The sequence below is a fragment of the Poecilia reticulata genome, chromosome 5, assembly GCF_904066995.2.
Source record: "Poecilia reticulata chromosome 5, P_reticulata-male-v2, whole genome shotgun sequence".
Lineage (NCBI taxonomy): Eukaryota > Metazoa > Chordata > Actinopteri > Cyprinodontiformes > Poeciliidae > Poecilia > Poecilia reticulata.
In genome coordinates, this window is record NC_088834.1 from 24023050 (window position 1) to 24039715 (window position 16666).

Below are 16666 nucleotides of genomic sequence, written 5' to 3' on the forward strand. Positions count from 1 at the left end.
AGAAGCCACAGAAACAGCAGCTAACTTTATTAGCACCTAAATACTGTTTTTTGTGTGGTTTTTTTTTCCGTTCTATTTGCTGAGCTTCAAGATAGCAAAACTTTATAGACACAGACCAGTTAGAGGCATAGCTCCAGATTGCATATCTTGCTCTAAAGCATGTTGTTAAGGGGAAATAAATGGCGTGGAGGTGAGCGCCTCTCCACCGTCCTGACGGTGCGAGTGCGAGCTTGTGTGGTGAGCCGTGGCTCGTGCTTTTTTTTTGTTGTTGTTGTTAGTTTTGTTTGTTTTTGAGGGGATGGACGAAGAAAACTCTATCTGCTTTTTCCCTTTTACGCTCTTGTCTCCGCAGTGTTGCAGGAGGTGGTTTTTAGGGAGGACTCAGAGAAAAACGGCTTGGGCGTGGCTCCGCGGAGTTGTTTTGGGGTTCAGGGTGGCTGCTTCCTCTCTTCTCTCTCTGAAGGTAGCGCTCCTCTCCCACCAACCCTCACTCTTATTTCTCACCAGGCTTGAAACGGTCAGGAAGATCAGAACCCTAAATATTTTGTGGGGGGGTTTTTTTGGCTGTTGTGACATTTCTGGAGAAAACTGGGAGGGATTGTAATCTCTGAAGATGAACAAAAATTCCTTTCTTTTTTTTTTTTGCAGAAAATGTCTCGAGGCTCGTATATTGTATATGTATCCTCTAAATAAATCTCCTTATTAACTAAAAACATCGTAGTTTGTTTTGCAAAACCTACATAAAGTAACATTCCAAAAGTGTGAATTTCCTGTGTGAAATTTAACGTCCGGATAAAAACATTTGTTGTACGAAGGCCTCCGAGAACATCAGGAAACAAACCGTGTCTAGAAGACCAAAGAACTTGTCGGGGAGATAAAGACCGCTTCATCCATCTTCTAAAAATAAAGACCAAGGCTGACGTAGAGAGACAGACCGGGCAGGAAGGGTATTGATCTGAAAAGCAGCCTGCAGGCCGCTGGTAGCTCTGGGGGAGCTGCAGGGATTCACAGCCGAGACAGCAGAATGTGTTTTGCAGGACATCGTTCAGATAAGCGCTCCACAAATATGACCTTTATGAAAGAATGACAAAAATACTTTGTTTGAATCTTTTTAAAGTTTGTAGAACATTAACAAAACATAAGCAACATGTCAACTTCCCTTCCTGACCCACGCCAAAAGTACAAAAATAAATAAAATTCAGGAGAGCAAAACAACACAAAGGCAGTTCGTGAGACGTAGAAACTTTTTAACATGACTATCCAGAATCTAATGGGTCGCTAGCATGGCGTCTACGTAGGTCACCATGCTAGTGACCCACCACGCTAGATCTCTAGCAACTCTTGTTGAATGTGTAGAAAACCTTGAATTGCTGCTCACAGATAAAACTTTGTCTAATCAGACTGAGCTGAAGAAGCAACTGAGAAACGTTTCAGTCTTCGTCCGTCTCCCTGGAGACAAACCCCGCGAACCTGCAAAGTATTGACCCAGCACGCCAGACACAAACTATGAACAACATTTTTTCAGACTTTTACTTGTACAAAATGTAAAAAAAAAAAAAATCCCTTTCCTTCCACTTTAAAGCAATTCACCACTTTATGTTGGTCTATCAAATGAAAGATTGCAATAAAAGGCAATATAAATGAGCAAAGTTTCTAGGTGTACTTCTGCGAGGCGCCGTATCAGGGAATGACAAAATATCCTCTAAGATTTGCAATTAAATGACATTTTGAAAGTCGGATGTTTCCAAAGTTTAGACAAGCAGAAACTTCGAGTGAGACACGTCCGCGGTTGACGGACTCGAGAAAGGCAAGAGTGTGATCTCGCCCTTTTCGCAAACCGTGACCTGAGAGTAACCTTTGCCTGTTCACCCCCCGCCCCTCTTCAACACCATCCCCGAGCAAAATAGCGCCTTCCAGGTTGGAAAAGAAAGCTACAATATGATTTCACACTCTGTAACTTTTATAGAGCTCTATTTTAGCCCTTACCTCTCCTCTTTCCTCCAGGCCATCTGTGACTGTGTGTCAGTGTTGCTGTCGGTTCACAGTGTGTTCGATATTTTCTCGGCTGTTTCGAGTGATGTTGGGTCTATCGGTGTGTGTCTCTGTGTGCGTCCTCTCTCAGTGGTGTGTGCTCTGTGTGCATGCGCTACCTGTGGAGACAAGACAGGTAGAAAAACACGTGCGCGCGCGCAGGTACGAGTCCGGATGTACGCCGCCAACTAGGTGGCGACAGATGCGTCCGCTGCTGTGCATTTAGCTCTCTGCGGAATGAAAACCGTTTTGTAGGATCTGGATTTGCATGACAGGGAGTTTTTGTTTGTTTTTTGGTTTTTTTTCTTCCTGTGGTGGTGGTGGTGGTGTGTTTTTGTCTCTACTCCCTCAAAGTTGTACTTGTTTTCAAGAACAGCACACTAGAGCTACTTTGAAGATGCTTAAGCAGGAGCATGAAGTGAAAAGTTTTGGACACACTGAAGGAAAAGCGAGCTGCCTCTAACCTCCCTGTCTGTTCTCCTTCTCCTTCGCTCCCCTTGTTATCTTTTCCTCTGTGCCCTCTCTTCCATCTACATTCTCCATCCGTCTCACCTCTCTCCTCCTCCTCCTCCTGCTCTCCTCCTCCCGCTGAAGCAGCTCAGAGTCCCACTGCGGCCGACCCTCTCCAGCAGGCTTACACAGGAGTCCAGCAGTATGCAGGTCTGTCCGTCACTCTGTCCCTCCGCAGCTCATCCGTGTGTCTGTCTTGAGTGGCACGGGTGGCTGCGAGTTTGCATCCGAGACCCTTTAAAAAATAAAAAATTAAAGGAGCGCAAAGATAAGCACTCCTGTTTTCAAATTAGGTATTTTGATCATGTAGCGCTCCTGTTTTTTCGGTCCAACTGGATCAGTTTATTCTCTCCCGGCGGTGTTTGTGCAACACGTAGACTCCATTGTGTACGCTATCTGATCGATTGCTTGCTGTGCTCCTGCATATATCACATTGTTTGTATGTATTCAAGTGTGCGCTGTATTCATGACTGTTATCTGATGCGCGGCGTGTGCGTGTGTGTGTGTGTGCGTGTGTGTGTGTGTGCGTGTGTGTGTGTGCGCGTATCTTTGTGTGGGTCTCAGCAGCCTACCCCGCCGCATACGGTCAGATCAGCCAAGCCTTCCCCCATCCTCCACCCATCATTCCACAGCAGCAACGAGAAGGTAACAAACACACACGCGCACACACACACACACCTATACAGGCACACAGACAGTACTGCAAACATTTCATTTTGCTTTTGCTTTTCTTTCAAGCTTTTACTGCGTTTTTCTTCTTTGTGTCTGAGTGGTTCAGGAAGCTATTCAACACAACAGCGTACTGTTTCAAATCAGATCAACCCAGGCGAATCTAAATGCCCCAATTTGTAATTGGGTCTGTAATTTATGACAAATAATTATGACAAATAATTTTTGAAAAGATTAAAGGTTTTTAAAAGTGAATTTTGAATCAAAGTATCAGGATAAAAAAAAAAACGGAGTATCTCCAACTTTGCTGTAAACCTGCTCATATAAACTTGATGACCCCAAGGAGCAGCAGGCTCATGTCTGGGGCATTACTGCCCTCTAGTGGAGAAGATAAAAAGCGCTCCAATCCACCGTGATGGAGTCTGTGGGTTTTAGGGTTTTAGTGGTGATTTGGTAAAGGAAAAACTAAAAATATAGAGAGGGGTGAACATGTTTAAAATTACTGTCGACTAACCAGAAAACACTCAGATACAAAAATACGAGGAGAGGCAGCTGTTTACTACAATTTTAGTCAGACGTCTCTGTTAATCTCAAAGGAAAGTTATATTCTTACAGTCTCCTGGTTGAAGAATCGACACCGGGTCATTGCATATGTAATTTGCATAAAGTGGGAGCGCTGTGAAACAAAGCATCTCAAAGCGGTTACCATGGAGAATCTGTGAGACTGTGACTGTTTCGAGATGTTGAAGTTCCTGGTGTTATGAACTCTTGAAACTCTATGAAGCTTTGAAGGGAAAAACAGTCAAAGGAAGAGTTCACTAGACAATAAGTCAAGCATCTTCCATGGCTATCTCTCTCCCCAGACCTGAATCCTGCTGAAAATGTGAGAAGCAAGCAAAAAAGAGGATCTGTGAAAATATTTTACTATTTAAACAAAATTACATATAAAATTTTAGATTTTCTTTATGATTATACTGAAAAAAAACCACAAAAAAACAGGCGTTTTGACAAATCTTTACCAGGCATACCAGTTGTTTTGACTGAATCTTCTCTCATGGTTAGTTTTTTCTTTTTTACTTTTCCCTTTTTCTCACCCTCCATCTCTCTTTCTCTTCTCCCATCTTTCCCCTTTTTTCGTGCGTGTGTGCGTGTGTGTGTGTGTGTGCGTGTGTGTGTGTCTCCTTTTCGCTGTTCCCATGCAGGACCAGAGGGGTGCAACCTGTTCATCTACCACCTCCCTCAGGAGTTTGGGGATGGAGAGCTGATGCAGATGTTCCTGCCTTTCGGTAATGTCATCTCCTCCAAAGTGTTTGTGGATCGGGCGACAAACCAAAGTAAATGCTTTGGTGGGTAAAAATGAACAGAATTAAAAAATATATATACATATATATACTGGTTACTGTTTTCTATTTATTTATTTTTTTCATTTTCACTGAATGCATGTGAGACGATTTTTTTTTCCCCTTTCCATTTTAAATTAAAGCAGAACACTTTGCTACAGCCGCGCAGAAATGCATGCATTCAAAAATGATTTTCCCTCTTTACTCCTATTAACGACGTTTTACTCCCAAGCTCAACTTGTTTTCATTTCTGCATTCATATGACTTTTAATTATTTATTCCTGTGACATTTTTTTTTTTTTTTTTACAAATATGTGATATCGGACTGAACTGCTGCTGTGTCGCTTCGCCGCTGACAACGATGAGCTCAGAGTGATGGGGAGCGTTTGATGTCGAGTCCATCAGCTGCAACCAATTAGCAAATTAGCTCGCTCATTAATATGACACAACATGAATGTGCTTAGAGGAAGGAGCTTTCTATGAAACCTTCGCGTCTGATTGGTAGCTGTTGCGAAGCTACTGTCACTGTGCTGTAAAAAGTATTCACACCCCTCGACCTTTTGTCAGATTTCCTCATTTCGTCAGTGTATTTTACTGAGGATTGTACAAAATCAGTGTAAAGCTGTGCATACGTGTTAGAAAGAAGTTTTTTATTATTATTCCAGCATTGCTCAGATCTTACATGTCAACATGCTGCTGCAGGTCTAGTTACAGATTCTCAGTCGGGTGTTGGGTTGGACTTTGATGAGGCCGTCCTGACACGTTAACGTTCTTTAAGCGAAGCCGTCCCTCCGTGGCACCGGCTGCGTTTTCCAGGCTGCTGCTCTGCTTGGAAAGTAAATCCAGTATCTGCCACAATCTCACTTCTTTTGGAGCCTCTTTTTCTTCCAGTGTTGCCCTGTGTTGTGCTCCATCCATCTTCCCATTAACGTTGACAAACATCACTGTTCCTGCTGCTAAAAAAAAACAAAAAACAAGCGCCCGTCCCATGGAGGTGGTGGCGGGCTGCGTCCACGTGTTGCAGTGGGGATGATGTGTTCAGGGTGATCCAGTGTTAATTTCAACATCATAGGGCTTTGTATGTAGGTGAAAAACATTCATTTTGAGTTTGGTTTTTTTTCCTGACCATTACATTTCAGACTTTAATTGGGGCTTCTAGCACTCTTCCCCCCCAACAATGGCTTTCTTCTTAATACTTTTCCATAAAGACCAGATCAGCACACAGCTGGTATTTCTGATCTCCGCAGATCCTCCAGGGTTAGCGTAAACCATTTTGCCAACCCTAACCCTTACTCCCCCTACCCAGACTCTCTGTTAAGTTTTTACACTTGTGCCACACTCTTTTCAGACGATGGATTGAACAGATGTCCAAAGCTCGGTCATTTCTGTTATAATCTCACCCTGATTTAAACGTTTCCACAACCTTAATATCACAGGATAATATTTGCTCACTTATGTCCTCTAACAAACTTCTGAAAAGCCTTCGCAGAAAACACTGGATTAAGAACGGGGATTAAACCACACACACACAGACTGTTTACTAATCGGGTGCAATTTATTGTGCACTTGATTTTAATTAGGAGTGTCGGTGTAAAGGGGCAAATCCAGTCCAAACCGTTCAAGGGGTGCAAACACTTTTGCAAGGCGCTGTGCATGCATTGCTTTATTTTGACTTTTCCCATATGATTGTATTTCATACATTGGTGACTAACTGATGAAGGATTGTGTTGCTATATCATACTTTTTCTATGCTATTTGGTTGGAGGCTTCATATAATATCTTACTGCACTGTTATAGTTTTTATTTTTTTGTCTTAGTGCCATTAATCTGTATTTTAAATGTGCAAAAGTTGTTGTTTTTTTCCAAGAATTTCATTGTTGCCTTAAGATTTATGCTTTGTCACATTATGAACATCCAAAATCAAGGATGCGTCTCTTTTTCAGGATCACAAACTCCTACATGAAAAGCCACGTCTTTAGCCGCTTCTAACCCTTACTCTGTGTTGCCTCATGAACCCAAACTCTTCCGTCACCTTCACCTGACGACGCTGTGTCCTCCTCCTCTTCCTTCTCCCCTCAGGGTTTGTGAGCTTCGACAACCCGGGTAGTGCCCAGGCTGCCATCCAGTCCATGAACGGCTTCCAGATTGGCATGAAGAGACTGAAGGTCCAGCTCAAGAGGCCAAAGGACGCCAACCGCCCCTACTAGCCCCTTCTCCCCTGCCCCAGCCGGCCGCCGCCACCGTGGCTGGAGGGGCAGCCGCTGTCAACAGGAAGAGACAGGTCAGGTGTCACTTGAGCCGGATAGCCGAACCGAAGCGTGCGCGGCCGCTGCAGTATTAAACTGGCAAACGCTCCGATGGCGAGCCCATTTATGACGCCGCCTGATGTGTTTTCCATAACCTTTTATGTAAGTCATAAAACACTCGCAGGCACCTAATAACAGCTTGATCATCTGTAAAACGCTTGTAAAGATTAGTGAAGTCTTACTCCGGCGCAGACAGTTTAAGAATATATTTGGTAAAGGTTATGCTAATGTGGCTCGTCCAGGACTTGGCAGGGAGTACGAGTGAGAAAATGGTTTTGAAAGCGGAGAGCATTTAAAAAAAAAAAAGTAAAGTCTTTTCGCTAATCTTTGAATTTAAAATCGGTAAAAATGGGAGTTCTCTTTATTTCTGTAATATAAAGATCCATGCCCCCTGGAAAAGGTGTCTTCTGATATTGGAAATGGGGTCTTTTTTTTTTTTTTCTTTTTTTTTATGTCAGTCAAACACAAACAAAGCTGTAGAGGCGTTTCCTTTACACGCTGCCTCCTCTGTTTGCAGAACATCTTTGCAGTAAGTGACCCCGCATGTTACCCTGTAGGTAAAAGATAATTGGTAAATTGTTCGGCGTGTTGCGCTGAGAAGGAAACGGTTCCGAGGGGGTGAGGGGAGGCATTTATTACCCCTCAGGCGAGTAATTGTGCCGTTCCTCTTTGTCTCCCCCCTTCATCTGTGTGATGGAGGGTTCGGGCCGCGTCGTTCATCCACCGCTGATGACTTCATTCAAGGGCAACTTATCACCCACTCACAAGCCAGCTGAACCATACCGCACAGTGTCCTGGGGCAAATCACTGGCAAAATATTGCATTCTCATACGAGTTTGTCAAAGCAAGCACAGGGGCGCAAGTTTTATGGGGTTTTTTCTACTCTTTTTACATATCTAAATATTTTATTTCTTTTTCTACAGGCTCCAAATAGAGGAGTCTCTATTTCCCTGGTCACAGTGATTTCGGGGCCTTTGATTGTTTGCAGCTTTGCTGATGTCTTCTCAAAGCACTTAATTCATGTTGATTTCCGGCCTTGGACACTGAAACACTTAATCTGTCCAAAAGACAGAAAGCGTTCCTTCACTCAGAAGCATTTTTTGAAAATCAAATGTGTTCCAGGAGACCTTTTCTTTACGACAGAAGAAGCTTTGTTTCTGCCAGCAGCTCTGCTAAACTAACCAACCGCTTCAGTCTTTTTCTGACGTCGTAGAGTTTAACTTTTAACATGCTAGATCAGTGTTTCTCAACCTTTTTCGGGCCAGCGCCCCCCTAGCCTTTATCCAGGTCCCTCACCGCCCCCCACCAAAAAATTTGTAGGCTGCTTTGCACTGACAATTATTTTATTAATAATGTTACTATCATTATTGTAGATGTTTTGAATCGGCGCACCGATTATGTTTTCCTATACACTTCAGCTCGCGCACATAACGGGGTAAATGTAGCGAGTTTTGCCCTAAACGTATCGGCGTCTGGAGGAGGGGGGTTGGGGGGAGGCGAGCGTATGTTTCTACTCTCCTTCGTGGGGGGGCGCCGATTTATGTTTTCGCATCCACCTGAATAATGTGTAGTTGCGCCCCTACCCATGGCACTTCAACAATATTATTTTACTTTTTATCTGGAAATAGTGTCTGTTTATTCTTGCCATACAGTCCTCTGTATTAATTATTGCTCGAAAGGTCTTGCCATACCAGTTTATTCCTCCGTATTTACTTTAGTTTCTTAGTTTATTCTTGCATTTTGTACTTCATTCATTTCCATTTAGTTTCATTGGATTAGTTTTATCCTCTCTTGGTTTATCGCTATGTCCACTTTAGTTTCTTTCCTGTTCCTAGATTTATTTTATCTATAAATTGCTGCTTTGATATGATCACAGAACTGCCAAAACATGTGTAGCCTACATAAATACCAGACAAAGTGAATCACAGCAGCGTCATCAGCCGGTGTAACGCTGAACTGATGCGGAGCTCCGCCATGAAGCTACAAACACTGAATAGAAGAAGAGCTGCCATCGATACAGTTGCAGCCAAGCATGATTTAATGTTACACAATACAGTTTAACCAAGTTGCTCAAAGTCTAAACTGGTATTGTTGTGGATTTAAGGTGTAAAGTTTACCTTAGACCAAACGCCCCCCAAAGGCATCCCAGCGCCCCCCTTTTGCAAAAGTGTCCGCCAGCGCCCCCTGCCGTCCTCTGAACGCCCCCTTGGGGGCGGTACCGCCCACCTTGAGAACCGCTATGCCAGCAGAAACGTTGCACAGTCTGAGATGGAGCTTTTGGGGTTTTTCGCAATTTCTCCGACCAGTGCAAGGCCTGAACGTTGTGACTTGGGGTGACTCTTGGTAAGATTGGTAGCTGTCTTATGTGTTTCTAATTGTGAATAATCTTTCTTATTGTAACGTAGAATGACGTTTTAAATCAGACTTTAAACTCTTCCCAGAGTAATCGGCAGTAACAAATGCTCCTCGAGGGTCATTGCTGGAGTCTTTCCTCCTTGGCGTGACACTAAACCTCACCGGTTTCCTCCTGACCAGCCGACTGACACTCCTGGTTTTATAGAGGTGGTCAAACTTGATGGTGACCAGTTAATCATCAGTGTGCATTACAGGCCTTGTTATGTCATTTTAAATCTGTAGGGCAACTTTTTAGTGAAAAGAGTGACAGATTTTCTACGACGTCGTTGACAAAACCATTTCTTCTGTGTTTTGCAGGATTTGTTGAGCTGAATAATATGTTGACCACTTGCTACCCACCGCTGAGCGCAAACTCAGCTTCTGGACCACAAAGTCTGCTTCAGAAAAAGAGAGAAGAGAGAAGAAAGCGCGAGCGTTGACCCGGTCCAGGACACCTCCCTTTGGATGTACTTAAAACTTTTGAACTGAGAAGAGCGTTTTCTGGTTAGCACCAGGACTTCTTTTCCTCCTGCACACATATATACACCTCCTCCACCTAAAAAAACAAAAAAACAAAAAACAAAAACAAAAAAAACCTGCTTGAATGACAGCTACCTTTTTCTGGACCACAGACACTTTTACTTGAACGCTGAGATGGGGAAAAAAAAAAAGTAAAAGATCCTCCATAAAATCTACAAAATTTACTGATAATGACCAACTCCACTAAACTCTCCAAGGGGATATGGACGCCAAAAGTCCAACAGGAAAAACAAACTTCTTAATAACTGAACAGTGGATTGCCGTAGGAGATCCTTCTGAGAGAGACGGTTTCGGGGGTGTGTTTTGTTCTTTTTGGGTCTTTTCTTTTTGGACAGCTGACTTTTGAAGGCCAATTTCTAAGACTTCAAGCCACCAGGTGCAAATTGAGAGAGAAAGAGAGCCGAGGTAGGGAATGTGACATTTTCGGGACACAGATTTCGGGATGGCCACCTTCAGCTCGGAGTGCCTGTCCGTTTCCAGGGAACACCGTTTGCCGAGGAGAGCCGCAGCAACGGATTCCAGGGAGTCTTATCCGTCATTCCTTAGTTGTTTTAGGGACCAAAAGACCAAACGTTTTTATCGCTGAGGACTTGTAGCGCTAATATACTCGGACCACCGCATCTCCTTTCGGTCAGCGTCGCCTGCCCGGAGAGTTGCACTTAAAGCAAGTGTACATTTCGAATATATACAAAAAACCTGTATATATACATATATATATTGCTGATGTGCTTTTTTTGAATACAGGCAGAACTATTTCAGACGACCAAAAGGGGGGTCTCTCACTTCGCTAGTTTACAATTACGCAAAATGTTTATTTTTGTTCCCCTTTTCGTTTTTTCGTCTCGGGAGGGATGGCGAGTGCATGGGAGGGGCTGCTCCGTATCACAGCCTTATCTTTTTTAAAATCGACATCCTAACCTCACAGATAAAATAACATCCGAAACGTTTGAAATATACGAACTTGTTTATATTTGCAGTACATATATATGTATAACGAGCATTCAAGCAAATGTATTCATATATATACGGTATATATGGATAATAGATATTAATCACAAATATATGTATTTATATGCACATATTTTACATATGTGCGACTGTACATAGAGCGGCTACTGACTAGGTTGAGCGGTATTTTTTTGTTTGTCTTTTTTTGTAGATTTTAGAAGGAGTTCGAAGCCTTGCTCTGCTTGGGAAGAGAACCACACGTCTGGCAGCTCCCCAAACACTGCAGGCATTCCTGTCTCTGATAACCTATATGCTGACACACGACTAAAAAAAAAAAGAAAAAGAAAAAGAAGAAAGATCAGCGCGTGTGAGAAAACGTATCTTCTGTAAATATTATCTGAAAAATGCAAAAAGCCACCTCTCAGTAGCAGGCTTTAAGGAAACCGGGCTAAAGAGGATTTTCTTTAGAGGAAAAGGACAATTATCTTCGACTCTATTCCAAAACATATCATGTGAGCTCACACACACACGCACACACACACGCATACACAAACTTCTCTTTGAAACTTGAACCAAAACGAATACATCTCACAACCCTTGCTCTCTTTTTGCATTCAGTAAAGTGCATGTAGCGTATGGGCTGTCACCACGTCGAGGTGTGCCTTGTCACCTGCAGAATCTGCCACTCAGCACTGTGCTCCCACAATGAAGAAAATAAAAAAGACAGACACAAAGAAACCCGAACACACACTTCTGCAAGCAGCCAATGCGCTATTATGATGTCAAAAAAAAAAAAACTTTCAAAAAAAAAACCAGGCGGGTCCATATCATTTCTCAGCCATGTGCAGAGCTTTAGCCCACGTCAAACGGAGCAAACCGTCCCGTCACTGCTGGGTCCGCCGGTCTTTGGAAAGAAAACGACACAAAAAACATGCGTTCAGAGCTTAAAGGAGACAAACTCTATAAAACGTGGGCATTAGGTGACCTGTCGGCACGTAAACTATCAAAGCAGCGTGCGGGGCTCCTGTAAACTACCTTCCTTCCTCTGGTCAAAGCTGGAGCAAACGAGGCCGAATGAGGGAAGTGACCGAGCGGTATTTACAGCTATGACGTTATTGTAATGTTGGTCGGGAATGTGGTAACATTTGGCAGCTTGTGAGCAAAAATCTGCTGGTGACACGAAGCATTTACTTTAAAGATGCGTCAGATCGCCTTATCACCTTCCAATGAATACAGAAACACCGCGTCAGCTCTCAGTGACGGAAAGCTCTGGCAAAGATGTGTAAACGAAGCCTTCAAATAAATGGTCGTTACGGAGACATCGTGGCCCGTAAGATCCCACACACTCTGCTGCAATTGTCCAACAGTAAACTTTTGAAACTTTTTTTTTTTATGCGTTTCCTCCCTAGCCATGCTGCTCATTGTGCATGTTGACAAGTTGCAGGTGCATCGCACCAGATTATAATGTCTTTGTAAAGTTAATATTTGGTTCAAAAAGTCAACCTGGCAGGTTGTTTGAACACAGAATGATATTTCAGGGGTTAATTTAACTATGTCCAACAGCAACTGAAACCCCAAAATTAGTTTGTTTTTTGTTTTTTTTTCAGAAACTTAAAACGACAAGAAAAATGCTTTTGAAATGTTGAAGTTTACGCTATGGCCTGTGAAATCCTGGGGTAGACTGCAGACCACTTCATTGTTGGACATATGATTATTTAAAACACGAAATAAAACAATAATGCAAACCAACAACAAAATCCAGCAACATCAAAAAAATTAAAGTTTACAAATGTATGAGTATTTTTTTAAACGAATTAGTGAAACAAATACATTTTTCACCGATATTCTGATTTAATGTTTTTCACCGATATTCTGATTTAATGTGACGCACCTGTTCGGCCTTCTAGGTCGTACCTCCAGTCGTAAAGTTTACGTTTAAAACTTTTTAACTACTTTTCTTGTAGATATGTGCATGTGCACGTTTAAGTGGGCAGATTTCTTTTTTTCTTTGCGGATATTTCCCAAGTTATGAAGACGAACAGACATCTGCCCTTCTTGAATGACACATTTTCTTGAATCCGTCCCATTCTGAAGCGTTTATAAGAGAAACGAACCATCTCACACATTCTTCCCACCCCAAGAGAAGCTCTGGATTTAAAGTCCCTACAAAAGTCAAAGGAAATTGCTTCAATTACATTTATATTTGCAGGAATCATAAAGGGTGTTAATAATTATGTCACTTTATTTTCTCCTTAGAAAATAATCTCAAATTAAAGATTTATTTTTTCCTGAAATTTTCAGTTAGAGATTATAGTACTGCGAAAGAAAAAAAAAAACTATTTTATTGCTTTTTACACATCTTTACCAGGGGTAGCAGTTGGACTTGAAGGACCGGTGCTGGTCTTGTAAAGCTGTACCGAATCTGCTAAATGAAGCAAATCCTTCCACTCAGTGCAGCTGCTATTTCCCTTCATTGTTCTTAAGCATAAAGTTTCCTACAGCATTTTGCAGAAAAATGTAAAATGTTTAAAGCATTTTACAAAAAAATGCTTTAAACACCTACTATACACTTCCAAAAGGTCAACAGAAGTGGATTTATTGGACTCCCCTCAACGCGTATCGAGCTGGTGGACAATACTTAATGAATATTTATAGATATGCATATTTATAAGGTTACATGACACTTTTGGAAGACGACACTTCCCGTTAGGTGTCATTACTAGTTTTGGTGTAAACTGTTCACTATGCCGATGTCCCGGTGTTTTGCGTATAGCCGTTATTTGGTTTTTGTTTGTTTTTTTTAGCTGTTTGAATAATTTGACATTTACCTTTAAAATCCAGCGAGGGTTAAAAAAAAAAGCTTGCACAGCACATTCTGGATTACTTCTCTTTATCTTTTATTTTGCACCTAGCGGTAATTTACTGCGCGTGTCATTCAGAGGAACCCGATTGGGTGCATCGGAATAAACCGTCTCTAACGATAGCATCGTCGGCCGCCGCGTTGTGTCCCGTTTCGACTGCCCCACTGCTGCACCGAGAAAACTTCACAAAAACACAGAGAAAGACGCGTTCACGAAGCAATCCTCCACGTAGGAAGAGATGAAGCAGTCACGTGACGCATTCGTCATCTTCATTTGCTCTGAATCAAAGCTGCAAGTTTACAGGTTGGGAAAGGAAAAAAATTAAAAAAAACAAAACAAACTTGGTTCAACAACAAGAAACAGAGCAGAAGTTTGAATATAAATATATATAAATATATACATAAACTGATGAATATACTGTAAATTATTTCTTTTTTTGCTCTGTTTTCTTCTGTACATAGGTTTGCATATTTTATAGGACTTTTACTTCTATCTACAAGGACTGGATAAAGTACTTTAAATACTTTAAATAAATATATATAAATATAAATATATGAATGAAAACAAGATGATGCTCATTGAAACCAGGTACAAAAAGAAAAGGTTAAAAAAACAAAAAACAGTTGGTAGGTTACGTTGAGAACTGTAGGACTTGACCACAAGGCATTTATCCAGAATACAGTCAGGGAGAGCATTGACCTCAGTTAGAGCTTAGACACACATTGACCTATTTTATAAAAAACAAAACATTTAAAAAAAACTTCAGTGGGTTCTCTTCATTTATTTGTTTAGATATTTGTTTAGAAGTCATGTCTGAGATGATATGCATGCTTTCACAGCATTATTTTTCTATGAGTTGGTACGTGACCAAATCTTTTTTTATAATGACATGCACGGGCCGCCGTCATGGTCCGCAGATGAATCCTTGTTCCTGCCTTCAGCACTTCTTTGGTGACGGAGAAGAAAAACGTTTAAAAAGAAAAAACTGGAAAGAAAAAAGAAAAAAAAAAAGGAGCTCCTATTGACCAAGTGATGTCAGAGACAGATTTTAATCGTTTATTTATCTTATTTATTTAATTTATCGTGTTTTTATTTATTTATTTGCGCCGTTTGAGTCAAGATCCGAGCTCTGCTGTCGCCACTAATCCTTGTAGGCGCTAATTTGCATCCCTCTGAATTTGACTTCCTCAAAGACTGATTGTTTTTTGCTTTTTTTCCTGTCACTAGTGAACTCTCAATGACAATGCAGTACTACACTAAAGCCTTATACACACTGTAACGATAGATCCATGCCGTTATGAAAAGGATTCTTTGTAGTGCGGATTAATAAGAAGAAAATTAGTCCCCTCTCAGTAGTAATTTCAATTTGCTTCTGTCATAAGAGCTTTAAACGTGCGGCAGAAGAGGTAGTCATCCAGTTGGATATTTGATCAACGCAAGGCCATTTATCTGGCGCCGATACGTATTGCAATCAGAACGAATGGTTAAGTTGTTCATCGTTGATTACCGGTTTATTTTCCATTGTGCACTCCGATATTTGACAGAGCTCTGATCTTGTTCAACCCATGTTTTCTGCAAAACAAAATTCAATGATGACTGCACTATTTCATCAAAAAAAAAAAAAACAAATGAGAGAAAAATCTAAAATTGTTTTGTTTTCTTCTGTGCTAATTGCCGATGTGATTCTTTTTTTGTTTGTTTTTTTCTCTAAGGCTCAGTAGTGTTGCTAGAATCACATTTTACATCATGTGGTTTTCAAAGTGTTCTGGAAATCTACTGTATTTCCCAAATTTCAGCACAGATGGAGGGCTGGGGAATTGAATGTTGCATATTAAAGCTTCGCCAGGTTCCTAACGAGCTAAGCTTCTGATTGGGCAGTGCGCTTTAGGCTCCCGCCCCACCCCTGCCCCCCGTCTCTCCAGACTGCACCATTCTCCGGTCCCCTGGACTCCTCTTTTTGTAATTTTAAATGAATGATGCGTCTCAGCTTAGCCCAATAATAAAGCACAGTCTAGAATATCGAAATCTGTGTTGTGTCGTAATTGCCATCGCATCGAGATTTGCTGTTTGCTGGGCGTCTTGCTATTTTCAAGGTATTACAAGCTTTTCAAAAAGTTCTGAAGCGCTAATATTTTCTGTCAGAATGTTTCTACAATTTTAAGTAAAATTTTAAGTTTTACTTGGGTTTTCTCCAATGTTTCTGCATACTGCCAGTCAGCTGGCTAAAAAGCAAGATACGACCAGAAACAAAAGGGGTTGGCTGGGTTCCAGTACTAATCAGGTAATTTCAGCACACAAATATTAGATATTTCTTAATAAATCTAGTTTCAAACACAGTACTGGTTAAGCACTGGAAGCAAAATGTTGGAAAAACGATCAAATTTAGCTGTTTGAATATATTTTTGCTTCATTAAAAATACGGTCGGAAAATAATATAGCATGGCAATTGAATCTAATTAAAGGTAGCACTGTTTTAAAGCTACAGTTAACAAGCTTTGAGTGGTATGTCTGTTCAGCAGCTGACTCCAGGCCAGCTAACCGAGCAGATAAGCTTCATTAACCATCTATAATCAGCTCGTTATGTCCAGCACGATAAGCTGTTAAATTCAGCCGATATTTGTTCTGTATTTTTAGGAGCGGTCTTACTATGTTTTTCTGAAATAAAACCAATTAGTTCGTATTATTTATGTACTTTTCACATGTAAAGACTGTCACATTGTTTTATTTTAACTTAAATTTGAAGGTAATGACTTGAAATTTACACACACACACCCGCACATGCACACACAGAGCTCCTCGGTAATGAAACAGAAGGAAAGGTGTTGGTTGCAAATGGGAGCAACTGGCTTATATTTCCAGGGATTTACTGAGGCTGCAGATTTATGCATAATACATTGAGTCAGATTCAGAATGGACAATTGTGAGTCATGAGATTCAGTTTGCATTTACATTGCCAAGGTCTTCAGAAGCAATAAATGCAGCTCAGTGTTAAAAAAATTTCTAGGGGAAAAACATAATTCACCTCACAAACAGAGGAAATTCAGAATAAATATACATTTATTTGCAT

General features: G+C 41.3%; 1 protein-coding gene across 22 annotated transcripts in view; it reads left to right on the top strand.

The window, feature by feature from the left end:
• celf4 (CUGBP, Elav-like family member 4) overlaps nucleotides 1–15624 on the top strand; it is a 119894-nt gene extending 104270 nt beyond the window's left edge. For 4 of the 22 annotated variants that reach the window (XM_081607314.1, XM_008409486.3, XM_081607316.1 and 1 more), the window contains exons 9-14: nucleotides 353–463; nucleotides 2626–2691; nucleotides 3106–3186; nucleotides 4413–4556; nucleotides 6630–6831; nucleotides 9569–15624. In XM_081607314.1, coding sequence (XP_081463440.1) covers nucleotides 353–463; nucleotides 2626–2691; nucleotides 3106–3186; nucleotides 4413–4556; nucleotides 6630–6757 — 530 coding nt within the window. In that variant the 3' untranslated portion in view covers nucleotides 6758–6831; nucleotides 9569–15624. The remainder of the gene's footprint in view (nucleotides 1–352; nucleotides 464–2625; nucleotides 2692–3105; nucleotides 3187–4412; nucleotides 4557–6629; nucleotides 6832–9568) is intronic. The other 18 variants (XM_008409497.3, XM_081607318.1, XM_008409498.3 and 15 more) reach the window with 10 other exon arrangements.
• Nucleotides 15625–16666: the final 1042 nt, after the last annotated feature.